The following is a 14937-nucleotide window of genomic DNA, read 5'->3' as shown; positions in this document are numbered from 1 at the left end:
CTCCCCTGCTTACTGTCTCTCTCCCTCAAAATAAATCAGTAAACATTAAAAAAAAAAATTTTTTTAAGCCCTGTAAACTCCTCTGTGAGCTCCGTGAAATTCTTTTTTTTTCTTTTTTTAAAAGGTTCTGACAGTGCCTTGCTTCAGAGGTTCATTGGAGGCATAGTAGGAGTAGGATTTCACTTTTAGTTGGAGTTAGGTGACAAAACTCTCAACTAATTGGTGGCATAGGGATTCTTTCAGAATCCTAAACCTAAGACTTCATTCTTCAGGGTATGGACTGTTGAGTTTACTAGTTCTTGTTGAGGGTGAAGCTAGCTGAGCAGTGTTTCTGGACAGTCCACAGATCTTAAATGTCACTTATTTATCTTACAGCTCTGGTGTTCATGGGCGATGAAGACAGCTAGCTGAGATGTTTTAGAAAAGGCTGTTGGATTATGGGTTCTTGATTAGTCTTTCAAACCAGATGAGCATCCCTGTAGAGTCTGTATTTGATGAAGGTACTCAAGTGTTAATCACTTCTAGTTAATCAACTTGTCAGGAACAGGGGAAGGAAATGACTTCTGTCCAAACACATGGGAACTGGCTAGATATTAACTCAAGTTCAGGCTATCAACTCTTCCAACTTGGATCTTTGACCATGGAGGTGTGTGAACACCTGTCAGCTACCCAGTAAATCACTGCCTATTATTGTCCCTGGGTGTTTTATGGACCTTTGTGAGCTTTATTCAAAGGAAACCAACCAACCAAGCCAAACTGGTTTTCCCATAAGAAAATGGCAGACATTTGTTGAACATCTGTGTTCTGCTAGGCTCAGCAGGTGCTGCAAAATGTATGACATAAATAACTCTTGCCTTCAAGGAACTTAGATCTATTAATGAGGGTAGCAGAAGAACATGTAATTGCTGTAATACAAAGCAAATTAAGTTAAGTGCTCTAAGAAGGAGTGAAAGAGCTACACACACTTGCTGTCAATCAGTGTTAGAGTTTCTTCCTTCTAAAAATCATTAACAGGTTTTCGCAGAAGGTATGTCAAACCTGTCAGAGAAATCATGCTGCTAAAGGACAGTTCTTACTAGGCAGTATTCCTAATAAGCAGTAAGGTATTTCCTTTTCAGAGCTCTGGAGCTTTAGTTGGGAGAGTCATCTACAAGTGAAGGCATCTCTCTGAGCACAGGCTCTGATTTTAGGTTCTAGACTCCTGGATGGAACCTTCTTTCCATAACTGGCTTAGGAACCTGGGTTGTATTTAAATCTTATCACAGCCATGAGAGGTACAGTAGGTTTATAATGCAAACACTCATGCTTTTCCTCCAAATAGTTCAGTGACTTGCCATTTTTTCTTGCCTTTAAGAATAAGCTGTAAAATGGAGTACTGATGCATAGGGGCACTTGTACCCCAATGTTTATAGCGGCACTCTCAACAATAGCCAAAATATGGAAAGAGCCTAAATGTCCATCAACTGATGAATGGATAAAGAAATTGTGGTTTATATACACAATGGAGTACTACGTGGCAATGAGAAAGAATGAAATATGGCCCTTTGTAGCAACGTGGATGGAACTGGAGAGTGTTCTGCTAAGTGAAATAAGCCATACAGAGAAAGAAAGATACCCTGTGTTTTCACTCTTATGTGGATCCTGAGAAACTTAACAGAAACCCATGGGGGAGGGGAAGGAAAAAAAAAAAAAAGAGATCAGAGTGGGAGAGAGCCAAAGCATAAGAGACTCTTAAAAACTGAAAACAAACTGAGGGTTGATGGGGGGGGGAGGGAGGGTAGAGTGGGTGATGGGTATTGAGGAGGGCACCTTTTGGGATGAGCACTGGGTGTTGTATGGAAACCAATTTGACAATAAATTTCATATATTGAAAAAAAAGAATAAGCTGTAAAATCTGTAAGTGCTGTTGATAGAAACATAAGGGAATTGAATTACTGTATTAGGAATGCATTGATTAATATACTTTTTAACATGAAAGACTGCTAAGAACAAAATTGGAATTGTGCATACACTTGTTAATCATCACAGCTCAGGGCGCCTGGGTGGCTCAGTTGGTTAAGCATCCAGCTCTTGATTTTGTCTCAGGTCATGATCTCACAGTTCATGAGATTGAGCCACATGTCGGGCTCCATGTTGAGTGCAGAGCCTGCTTGGGATTATCTTCTCTTCCTCTTCTGCCCCTCCCCTGTTTGTGCACACTGTCTCAAAATTAATAAATAAACATTAAAAAAATCATCACAACTCAATACTCAAGTCTGTTTGCAAGTTAATTGAACTTTAAGCTCATTTGGGATAGTTGTACGGACATAAGGAAAATGTTAATTCTTTGAGCTTAAGGAAGTAATTTTTGCCACTTGGTTTTATACTCCACTAAAACATTAGTCCTATTAATTTGTGTTGTTAATTACAGAGTATATAACATTTGTTGCACCTATCAGAATGTTGATTAAAAGCTGTTAAAGGGTTCATCAAGATGACCTCATGCTAAAGAATAAGAGATGTTTTTAAATACTTTCACATATTTTTCTAACTAATTTCATAGCTTTTCCTAAAGATACCACCACATGCTCTGCTGATGATAAAAGACTGTGTTTGGTTTTATTCCTGGAAATGTAAAAAAGAGATGTTAGTACCATTTATTTCCCTGTGCTTGTTTATGGTGTGAGACAACTATCCTTTTGCATCAGTCTGTTTAATGGCACCAGCATCAATGAAAGACAATATCCCAAAGAATACTCGTTTGCTGCTTTTGGTTTGATTTTCTGTCAAAGAGCTCATTTTTGTCATAATGGTATTGGAATTATCTTTAGTGCCTAAATTAGTTTTTCAAACTCCTTTATGCACTTATATCATGGCTCATGTTTCATTCTTTTACAGGAATTTTAAGCAGTTGTCTGGTGAAATGGAATTCATGACAGTTAATGGAACAACATTAAGGAATCTTGAAATCCTACAAAATCAGGTCAGGTAAACATAGAGGGTAACTGATTCAAAACCCCTTTGAAAAAAAACTTGGAATAAAGTAGCAGTCTGTTCTTAAGAGTGCAGGTGAGAACAAGAATATTGTGTTCAACTGATTACTCTGCCTGTACTCTTTAGTAGTTGATAACTGCAGCATCCATTTTTTTTGAGAATCAGATATATGAACTATTTCCCTAGGGGTTACTTTGAGAGCTATAGAACTTCTTTTTTACTTATTGAAGTGACATGCCCATCCTGATAATTTCTGTATCATACATTTCTTTGGAAAGACATCATCTTTGGAAATTAATATAAAGTGGATATTTTGTCTCCTTGATTATATCTTTTCTGTATACCTTAACTTTTCATTGAAATGTTTTGTCTTATTCAGCATTTGAAACAAGTTACTGTGACATTCACTTAGATTGTAAGATGCATAAATTTCATTTCACAAGCTTCTGTCATCATTTATTTGCCCTTTATTGATGAATTATGAAGATAATGGAGACATTAAATTGATTATTTTAATTTATTGAATTACAACTTAGAAATAAGATATTATATAATGTTAATATAAAATCACAGAAATAAAAAGCAATTCCAAATCATTTGATAAGTAGTTGCAAAGCTGAATCATCTGAGTTAAATGGTTTAAAGCTCTTCAGAAATATTTATTACTGGGGCACCTGGGTGGCTCTGTTGGTTGAGCACTCAACTCTTGATATCGGCTCAGGTTATGATCTCATGGTTCATTAGTTCGAGCCCCAAGTTGGGTTCTGAGCTGACAGCACAGAACCTGCTGGGGATTCTCTCTCTCCCTCTCTCTCCTGCCCCTCCTCTGCTGTCTCTCTCTCTCAAAATAAATAAATAAACATTAGAAATGTTTCTTACTATTGTGAATTAAAGTAAATGCTGAATTTATTCTCCTGACTCCTAGATTTATGTATTACTAACTAGTTTCTCTTGTTTAGTTTCTTCATCTTCTAAGGTATCCTTGTATACTAGTCAGTCTTACTTTCATACTGTAACATTTGTTTCTTGTCATTACATTATCCAGAAATTGAGAATTATTCCTGCAAATTTTTTTCATCTACTCTGTATACATTCTCATGATAGCAAATGAGCAGAAGGAAGAAAAGGACATTTCTTGGATGAAGAAGAGCTCAGAGTCAGAATATTCAGCTGAATACTTTGTTCCAGCCCTGGCATTCCAAACTTTCTTTATTCTGCCACATCCTTCCTGTTCAAATTCTACTGCTGTGGAGTCAGTTCTGAAATTAAATTCCTAAGGGAAAAATCACTTACCATTAAGGTACCCTTGTCAGGACTTGGGCCATTATAGAAACAGAGGCTAAGAATTCACATCTTTGGCTTGTCTTTGCACTTGACTTTGGCCTCTGTTACCATGGAGGTAATGAGGCGGGTAATGAGGAGGGGGCTGGGTATCAGGGAGAGCAAACGAGTAATAGAGCTGTTTCTCTCCCACCCCTCCCTTTCTTGTCTGAGAGGGTTCTTCAGTGATGCAATAAATACTTGGAAAGTTATTCTTGTCCACTTTCCTCTTCCTGGGACCCTTTACTGTACTCAGGCCATTGGGGCTGTTGTTTCAGAAGGAATGGTGCTGTTGTTGATGTGGATTGCCCTGGTTAGTCAGCTCTGTCTGTCCAACTCATTCTCAGGCAGGCCTTCTGTGACCTATGGCTTTCGTGTGTGCTTTGTTTTAAACTCCTAAGGCCTGGCCGCTTTTGTCATCCCTTTCATAGTTAATTTCTGCCAGGTGCCATCATGTGTTAATTATGAGTCATTTCTCCTGTACTTGGAAAGAAGTACCCTAAGGGAGGGACTGTATCTTAATACACCTTTGCTGGCCATACAACTGAGTACATAAGAGGTATTCTGTAAGTACCTGCTTGATGATTTGAAGGAAAAGGAAAAAGTTACAAAAAACTTAGGTGAAAACTGCAATCTTCCAAATGAGTCTACTGTTAATAGACTTTTTGAAATACCATGTAACCTTGGTTAAAATTAACTATCATCTCTAGTTAATTGTAAATTGTTTTTTTAGTGGTTCAACTTTCAAGTAGCAAAGCATAGATAGATAATTTTTTACTAAGGATTTAATAGAGCAGACTAAAATAAAATCCTTCCAGGGCGAATTCCTAGAGTGCAGTGCATTTTCACTTCGATCTCCAGTACCTTCTGCTTGTTCGGTGTTTTCATGAGAGCATCAGTCCTTAGAATGAGAACTCTGAGGTGGTGGAAGATACTGAATTGCTGAAGGAAATTAAATTATTTTCACTGTACTTGCCAAGGGAGAAAAGTATGTATTTTTAAGAAGCTTAGGACAAGCCTGTATTTTAGAAGATTTCTACATTAAAAAAGGGAGAGGGGTGGCGCCTGGGTGGCTCAGTCAACAGGTTAAGTGTCTAACTTTGGCTCAGGTCATGATCTCATGGTTTGTGAGTTTGTGCCCACTTTGGGCTCCCTGAGCCTGCCTCAGATCCTCTGTCCCCCTCTCTCTCTGCCCCTCCCCCACCTCTTTCTATCAAACATAATCATTAAAAAGAATATTTCTGAATATTTTTAGTTAACAAAACTACACAGACTGTCCCTTTTTGTGAAGATATCAATACTTTATATAGTGCATGTGTGTTCATATGTACATGCATTCGTCAAACATTAAACACCTGTTATGAGCTGCACTTTATGATAGGCATGTGTAACATTTAAAATTGAGGTATATGGAAGGATGCCTGGGTGGCTCAGTTGGTTAAGCATCCGACTTGGGCTCAGGTCATGATCTCATGGTTCGTGAGTTGAGCCCTGCGTTGGGCTCTGTGCTAGAAGCTCAGAGCCTGGACCCTGCTTCGGACTCCGTGTCTCCCTCTCTCTCTGCCCCTCCCCCACTCATGCTCTGTCTATCCGAAACGAATAAATCTTAAAAAAAAATTAAAATTGGGGTATATGGAATAATTAAGGCACATGAACAATTAGCAGTTTGGGTATAAATACAATGTCTAGTTAATAAAACTTTTCTTCTGGTCTTTCTTAGACTGACATGAAAACCAAAGGAAGTTTACTTTGGGTTTTAGACCATACTAAAACCTCATTTGGGAAACGGAAGTTAAAGAAGTGGGTGACCCAGCCACTCCTTAAACTAAGGTAAAGGGAATTCTTTTTTGTGTGTTTAATCTGAAATTGTATAAAGTTGTGAAATTAAGTGTGTCTTAGCTTCCTTAAAACCAAAGTTACCATGGCTTAAAGAACAGAATTTTAGGGGTGCCTGGCTGGCTCAGTCAGAGGAGCATGTGATGCTTGATCTCAGGGTCATGAGTTCAAACCCTATGTTGGATGTAGAGATTACTAAAAAAAATAAATAAACTTAAAAAAAAAAGAACAGGAGAACCTGCGTGGCTCAGTTGGTTAAGCGTCCGACTTGGGTTCAGGTCCTGACCTCACAGTTTGTGAGAATGAGTCCTGCTTCAGGCTCTACGTTGACAGCTCAGAGCCTGGAGCCTGCTTCAGATTCTGTGTCTCCCCCCTCTCTCTGCCCCTCCCCTGCTCATGCTCTGTCTCTCTCTGTCTCTCAGTCATAAACAAATGTTAAAAAAAAAAAGAACAGAATTTTAAATTGGGGAAGATTTTATTTTGTATCTGGCCATATGCTGTCTAATATTGTGAGGATCTGTTCCTTGTCCCAAGAATGAGTCTGCTTACAGGGCGAGTCAAAGGAAAGTGGGTTACCCAGTTAATATGGGTCATCAGTAGTATAAGAGAGTTGGGAGGACGGGGCTGAAGAGATGGGGCACTGCCTTTCATAGAAGGCTTTGAAGGCTAGATGGAGTTGGTAGCCAGGGGAAGTTAATCCAGTGATTCTGAGCATGGGATGATAGGATCAGATCTGGGCTTGTTTTGTCCTTAGCAGTCTTTCATGTTAAAAAGTATATTAATCAATGTATTCCTAATACAGTAATTCAATTTCCTTTATGTTTCTATCAACAGCACTTACAGATTTTAAGTGGGGGAGGGAACAAACTTGTGGTGAGGTAAATTGGCAAGTTCACAGGAAGGTTCTGAGGGACCTGAGCTAACGCAGGAACAGTAGGGAATCTGAAAGAGGAGCCAGGTGTGACATATTTGGGAAAGTAAATGAGTAAACTAGGAGCCCCTTCAAGGAAGGTCGCTGAATCTGATGCTTAAAACACAGCTGTTTCCAAGCTTGTCTGCACCTTGCGGTCACTTGGGAAGCTTCACAGATACTGATGTCTGTGTCCAGACCCCCACAAATTGTGATTTAATTGGTCTCCATTGTGGCCTGGGAGTTGGAGGGTTTGAAAGTTTCCCAGGTGATTTCGATATGCAGATAAATTTGGGGACTCTGACCTAGAACAGTGTCTGTCACTTAGTAGGAGCTAAGTAGGAGCTTAGTAGGAACTAACATTCAGTAATGTTTATTGAATGAATGAATGCTGTTATTTATTTCACTTTTACTATGTACCACTATTTAGTACTCAAAATCATCTTCTGAGGTAGGTCCTTGAGCTGAGTAAACAAATTCAGAGCTTCAGTAACTTGTTCAATGATTCATAGCTGGTAGGGCCCAGATTTTAAAAGAGCATTGACTCCAGAGCCGAGCAGGCTCTTAACCATTCTGAACAGCTTCCTGAATAAATAGACCAGAACGAGTGTGGTGAGGTGTTAGAACTGCTGTGTATCAGCTCTGTCAACTGAGTGAGTCAGTCTAGGAAGTCCTTGGGTCCCACGTCATGTCCCAGGTGCCCACCTCCCCATGCCATATTCTCACCTTTGAAATGGTAAACTCCCTCCTCACAGGGTTGAGGTAAGGAATACAATGAGACAGTAACCCTAACTACCACATTTGAGCTCTTTATTACATGACAAGCGCTATGCTGGGGCCTTTATATACATGTGCTGCACAGCCGCCTCACTACTGGCTGCATTTTACGTTCAGCTTAGAAAGTAGTCTTCGGTAAAGATATCAGTGCTGGTGATAAGCTTTAGGACACACGTTGATAATGGTTACCAAATCACTTCACTTTAATTTTTCTTCTTGAGCATAAAGACCTGCAGATGAGGGAACCTGGGTAAAGAAAACATGCCACGAATGGAAGTAAAGTTGATCCTTGAACAGCACGGCTTTGAACTGTGCAGGTCCACTTATATGCAGATTTTTTCTGATGCAGTACATGCTATCAGTGTGTTTTTCTTAACGATTTTCTTAGCATTTTCTTTCCTATAGCTTACTTTATTATGAGAATACAGAATGTGATACATATATGAAATATATGTTAATCAACTATGTTAACAAGGTTTCTGGTCAACAGTAGGCTATTAGTAGTTAAGTTTTTGGGGAGCCAAAAGCTGTACTAGGATTTTTGACTGTGGGAGGGTCATTGCCCCTAATCCCCACATTGTTCAAAGGTCAACTTATCTACTTTGGTTCAGTACTGAAATGAGGTAAGAGTACCTTGTGGAGCAAAAGCAGACCAGATGGCTTTCTGCAGAGAGTGTGGAAAGACATCTACCTGAGCATCCACAGCACTTCTTACATTCTTCTTCGCTTGGTTGAAATATTCAGCAGAAAGAGTCAGTAGCAGACTTTTTTTCATGTAAATTAAAACTTTTATTTCTGTTGTTAAATTTGTTTTCTATAACCAGGATTAATTTGAGATAAATTCAGCAGACCATGTCGTATGCTCTCTAAGAGCTGAATTATGTATCTCTTGGGAGTCTACTTTCCCAGGAAGCATGAAAGAAAATATGCCATGTGTTGAACACTGATGCTTTCCAAGTATGAACTTTAGACCAGCCTAACACTTACATAGTTGATAACAAACACACAAAACTTTTTCCTTTTAATTTTAGATCACAATTTTAAAACTTTTATCTTTCTAATCTAAAAATAATTTCAAAAATCATTTGTTAAATCCTAGTTGCCCTTTCATCCTGTTCCCAGTACCTAGAGAAAATTGTCAGCTGATTAGTCAGTGGTTCAGCTGTGTATTTATTATTGTTTACACTGACTTAGGTGTCATGCAGATCACGGATCATATCAGTATGATTATCCAGGCTAATATTCTGACTCGGATGTTGGCAGCCTTTTAAAAGTTCATTCAGATCCTGATTTTCTTCTATAGCGAGATCATAGAACAAGAAATTGGTGACAAGCATATTTAGCAAGATAAGGAAGGTCTTCCAAAGTTCTCCAGGAGCCCATTGTTTGTCAGTTATCCATGAATTCTCCCTCAAGAACTTCTTCGTATTTTCAGTCCATTTTAGTTCCAGGGCAATCACACAGATCATAAATCCAGGACCAACTGTTTTTTAAGTTTTAGAGGATTTTCCACTCCCATCACCATTTTTTTTTTTTTTTTTTTTTTAATGAAATGGCCTCTTCAGTGTAGAATTTTACTAGTGACTTTTAGAAAGTATACATGACTTTTATCCTATACTTACTGTTTCAAAGACTACTTAGATTATTGACACTGGATTATACTTTATTGAAACCAAATTAGCTTCCCCCCCTTTTATTTTTTTTTTTTCAGAAGCTGAAAGCCATTTTATTTTTTTATAATTTTTTTATTCAGGTATAATTAACATACAGTGTTATATTGATTTCAGGTGTACAATATACTGATTAAACAATTCTATACATTACTCAGTACTCATGATAAAACTGTTCTTAATTCCCTTCACCTCTTTCACCCATCCCCCCTCCCACCTCTCCTCTGGCAACCACCAATTTGTTCTCTGTATTTAAGAGTCTGTTTCTTATAAATAGGTTATGCTTTCTTATGTGTTGTGACCTATACTTTTTATTAGTTCTCTAAGTTTAGGCAAGAAGATGCTTCATTGTAGTTCTCTGGCTTCTTCTTCTTCTTCTTCTTCTTTTTGGGGGGGGGGTTCATTTATTTATTTATTTATTTAAATGTTTATTTATTATGGAGAGACAGAGCATGAGCATGGGAGGGGCAGAGAGAGGGGGAGACACAGAATCTGAAACAGGCTCCAGGCTCTAAGCTGTCAGCACAGAGTCTGACACAGGGGTTGAACTCACAAACTGCAAGATCATGACCTGAGCCGAAGTCCGACGCTTAACGGACTGAGCCACCTGGGCTCCCCTTTTATGTTTATTTTTGAGAGAGAGAGAAAACACAAGCAGAAGATGGGCAGAGAGAGAGAGGGAGACACAGAATCCAAAGCAGGCTCCAGGCTCTGAGCTGTCAGCACAGAGCCCGACGTGGGGCTTGAACCCATGAACTGTGAGATCATGACTTGAGCCGAAGTTGGACACTTAACCAACTGAGCCACCCAGGTGGCCCTCTGGCTTCTTCTTATAAATGAATGTCACATTGGCAAGTCATTAGTCCTAAAACCTTTTAATATTAAATTATGTTGAATTCATGTTTTGAGGTTCGATCTCTGAATTTCTTCTGCTTCTTTGAGTTGATACGATCTTGTCAATTTTTTATATATACACCATAGGCACTTTGTTGGTTTTGTCAAAAAACTTTGAAACATACATTGTTTGTTAATATTGATAGAGAGGGGAAAAGAAAACTTTGGAAAGTATGGGATGAGTCTCTAAAATGTTGCTTTAGGCAAAATATTAATTTTGAAGGCAGATTTGTTCATCTTAAAAGAAGGATTCAAGATTTGGTAGCTTACTGTAAATTTGAATATATTAAACAAAAACAAGTTGTGGATTTCCTTTTTGGATACCTCTTCTGCCTGCACCTTAAATGTTGATGTCACCCAGGGCTCTCTCCTGAGATCTCTTCTTACTTTCAGCCCTGCTTGAGATCTTATCTGGGGTCATCGTTTCTGTAGCTCACATGCTGATGACTTTGTCACATTATTTCCAGCAGCTCCATATTCACACATCTAGGACATCTCTGCCTCAGAAAACATTCAGTTTGAATGCCGAATGAAACAGATTGGAAACAAAGCATTTCCTTCAATGAGACAGTGATTTCCATGAGGCAGAATCTGAGAAATCAGTTCCTTCCCTTCTAGTGGATGGATTATTTTGTTCAACAGTGAAGATACTGGATTTCTGGCAAGTGGTAGTATTATATCATCTTGCCTTTTTGTAAAGTCACTTTTTATGAAAGGCAGTCAGATGAAAGGCTTTTTATGAAAGGCTTTTTGTTTATTGAGGAAACTGAGCATCTCCATGCCTCTGGCCTTGCCCTTCTCTGTTTCTGCTCTGCACTACTGATGGATTACTTTTAAAAGTGCATATCTGATGATGCTGTTCCCTACTGTTTACAGTTCCTACAATACACTGAGGTGTATTTCTGGACCTTTGTATGGTCTGTTTCCTTTTTCTAAAGTGGAAACTTGTACTCATCTTTGTTTCCCTTCTAGTTTGCTGCCTGCTTCTTCAAAGCATCCTTTGCTATTTTCTCATCTTCTAGGTATCATTTCAATGTTGGCGTTTCAGAGGCCTGACCCTTAGGAGCTGAGCTTTCTTCCTTCCCTAAACCTCCTGAACCTAAACCCCTAAACCTCCCCTCACAACCTCTTCTCACTATCTCCTACCCCTACCCCTATGAACATTTCTCTTCCATGACTGTAATTGTCAAAATGTCAGTGATTCCCAGATTTCTCTCTCTCCTATTCTCCAGGCTTATATATTCAGCTTAGATTCATACACACGTCGGTGCATCACAGAAACTTAATGTATTCAACCCTGTTCCTCCTCCTGGTTTCTCTATTCCAGGAACCAGCACTTACACTGAATGAGTTACTTAGACCAAAAATGGAAGTTATCCTGGACATTTCCTTTCTGACAGCCATGTCCAATCTAATACTAAGCCCTGTTGCCTTTAGCTCTAAAATATGTCTAGAGTCTGTGTATGTCTTGCCATCTCCACTGCCATCAGCCTGGTCTAAAGTATACCAGTTCTCACTTGGACAGCTGCAGTATCCGCCTAACTGATCTCTTTTTCAATATAAAGACTGAATCATGCCACTCCCCTGTTTTAAACTCTTCATTGGCTTTCCACTTGCTTCAAATAAAATTAAAATTCTTTAGGGGCGCATGGGTGACTCGGTTACTTAGGCATCTGGCTCTTGGGTCCAGCTCTGCTTGTCATCTATGGTTCGTGGGATCGAGCCCCATATTGGTCTCCACGCTGACAGCACAGAACCTGCTTGGGATTCTCTCACTTCTTCCCCTCTCTCTTTTCTCCTTCTCTCTCTCTCTGTTTCTCTCTCTGTCCGTCTTCTACTTGAACTCTCTCTCAAAATAAATAAACTTAAAAAAAAGTTAAAATTCTTGGGGCACCTGGTGACTCAGTTGGTTAATGTCCAGTGCTTGGTTTTGGCTCAGGTTGTGATCTCACAGTTTCTTGGGTTTGAGACCCCCATCAGGCTCTGTGCTGACAGCACCGGTCCTGCTTGGGATTCTCTTGCTCTTCCTGTCTCTCTGCCCCTTCTTCACTTGCACTGTCTCTGTCTCTTTCAAAATGAATAAACTTAAAAAAAAAAATTCTTTAGCATGGCTCTTCCCTGCATTCACACATTCATCATCTTCTGGTCACTCTGGCCTTTTGGTTTCTGAGCTTCTAAAAGTTTTTTCTCATTCTGTGGTCTTTGCATTTGCTGGGCTCTCTACATAGAGTGTTTTTCTTTTTCTCTTTAATCCTCAAATGACTGATTCCTTTTAAGCCTCACCTTTAAAGTGTCATTCTTCAGAGGTTTTCTCTGACCACCTAATCTAAATTGTGTTCCCTGTGTCATTCTTCGGTAGCATATAGGACTATGTATCATGGTTGATATTTGTTTTTTCTGTTTATTTAATATCTAGCTCTTACTAAATTGTGTGACAAGCATTTGATAAATATTTATTAAGTGAATTATTAAAATAGTGAGTCATTCAAGACCAAACTCAGCTCCTTTGAAAAGTCCTCCTTTTCCTCCTTTCTTCCTCTGTAGAAAGTTAATTGGTCTCAATTTTGTCCAGCCCCTACCCCTTCATCACTAACCGATACAGAATGCATGGGGGGCTCATAGTGCTTTGAATTTATAGATGATCAAGAAATATGAACAAATGAATCCATTTGAAAATGAATCCATTTGAAAATCGTAGGGTGAAAATGTTGTGACATTTTGACAATGTCAAATTCATTTTTTTTTTTTTAATATATGAAGTTTATTGTCAAATTGGTTTCCATACAACACCCAGTGGTCATCCCAAAAGGTGCCCTCCTCAATACCCATCACCCACCCTCCCCTCCCTCCCACCCCCCATCAACCCTCAGTTTGTTCTCAGTTTTTAAGAGTCTCTTATGCTTTGGCTCTCTCCCACTCTAACCTCTTTTTTTTTTTTTCTTCCCCTCCCCCATGGGTTTCTGTTAAGTTTCTCAGGATCCACATAAGAGTGAAACCATATGGTATCTGTCTTTCTCTGTATGGCTTATTTCACTTAGCATCACACTCTCCAGTTCCATCCACGTTGCTATAAAAGGCCATATTTCATTCTTTCTCATTGCCATGTAGTATTCCATTGTGTATATAAACCACAATTTCTTTATCCATTCATCAGTTGATGGACATTTAGGCTCTTTCCATAATTTGGCTATTGTTGAGAGTGCTGCTATAAACATTGAGGTACAAGTGCCCCTATGCATCAGTACTCCTGTATCCCTTGGATAAATTCCTAGCAGTGCTATTGCTGGTTCATAGGGTAGGTCTATTTTTAATTTTCTGAGGAACCTCCACACTGCTTTCCAGAGCGGCTGCACCAATTTGCATTCCCACCAACAGTGCAAGAGGGTTCCCGTTTCTCCACATCCTCTCCAGCATCTATAGCCTCCTGATTTGTTCATTTTGGCCACTCTGACTGGCGTGAGGTGATATCTGAGTGTGGTTTTGATTTGTATTTCCCTGATAAGGAGCGACGTTGAACATCTTTTCATGTGCCTGTTGGCCATCCGGATGTCTTCTTTAGAGAAGTGTCTATTCATGTTTTCTGCCCATTTCTTCACTGGGTTATTTGTTTTTCGGGTGTGGAGTTTGGTGAGCTCTTTATAGATTTCGGATACTAGCCCTTTGTCCGATATGTCATTTGCAAATATCTTTCCCCATTCCATTGGTTGCCTTTTAGTTTTGTTGGTTGTTTCCTTTGCTGTGCAGAAGCAAGGGAATTAAAAGCAAAAGTGAATTACTGGGACCTTATGAAGATCAAATTCATTTGAACAAGTGAATCCATTTGAAAATCATAGGGTTCTCATTAGACTTTGCAAATAAAGGCACACCTATGTGAGAGAAGTTTCTTTTTCTAAGAAAAACAACTTGATTTTAAAAGAACCTTAGAAGCAGGTTTCCTTCATAGGATTCCCTGTTTTCGTGCAACAATCGCTTAATTAGGTCTGAAAACATTAACACTTAACAGTGGAAAATATGGTTTGCCCACATCTTGCATTCTTGTCAATTGTTAGTGGAATTAGAGTAAATAGAAGTTCCTTGGTGAAAGTCAAGTAACTCAGTAAGGAAGCCAGGTTGGGTGATGGGAAGGGACCATCTTCCCACCTTTGGCCCAGCTGGTTTTAAGTATCATGTAAAAGGTTTGACTCATAGCTCTGACCATGTCTAAATAGGAATTTTTTTGTGTAGAGTTATTTGGGTGCACTCTAATTTTCCTTTGGTTCTTTAAGGCCATACCTGTGGAATTTGAATTCCATAATGGATGATTTAGATAGTGTATTAGTTCGCTAGGGGTAACAAAGTATCACAAAGTGGGTAGCATCAACAACACACATTTGTCTCACAGTTCTTTCTGAGGCCTCTGAAGGAGAAGCTGTTCCATACCTGTGTCCTGGCTTTTGCTGGTTTGCTGGCGATCTTTGGTGTCATTTGGCTTGTAGATGCACCTCTTTTCTGTCTGCCTTCACATTCACAGGGTGTTCTTGCAGCGTGCTTATCTCTTCACATGACATTCTTTCAGTA

General features: G+C 39.2%; 1 protein-coding gene across 1 annotated transcript in view; it reads left to right on the top strand.

Moving 5' to 3' along the window:
• The window catches only part of MSH3 (mutS homolog 3), a 187898-nt gene that overhangs the window by 69003 nt on the left and 103958 nt on the right, over nt 1-14937 (top strand). Inside the window, exons 11-12 of the mRNA XM_053907239.1 lie at nt 2878-2962; nt 6014-6123. Coding sequence (XP_053763214.1) covers nt 2878-2962; nt 6014-6123 — 195 coding nt within the window. The remainder of the gene's footprint in view (nt 1-2877; nt 2963-6013; nt 6124-14937) is intronic.

This window comes from Panthera pardus, unplaced genomic scaffold (assembly GCF_024362965.1).
Source record: "Panthera pardus isolate Hobbes unplaced genomic scaffold, ASM2436296v1 HiC_scaffold_2, whole genome shotgun sequence".
Classification (NCBI taxonomy): domain Eukaryota; kingdom Metazoa; phylum Chordata; class Mammalia; order Carnivora; family Felidae; genus Panthera; species Panthera pardus.
The sequence above is the reverse complement of the archived record's forward strand: the minus strand, read 5'-3'. Positions and strand labels throughout refer to the sequence as shown.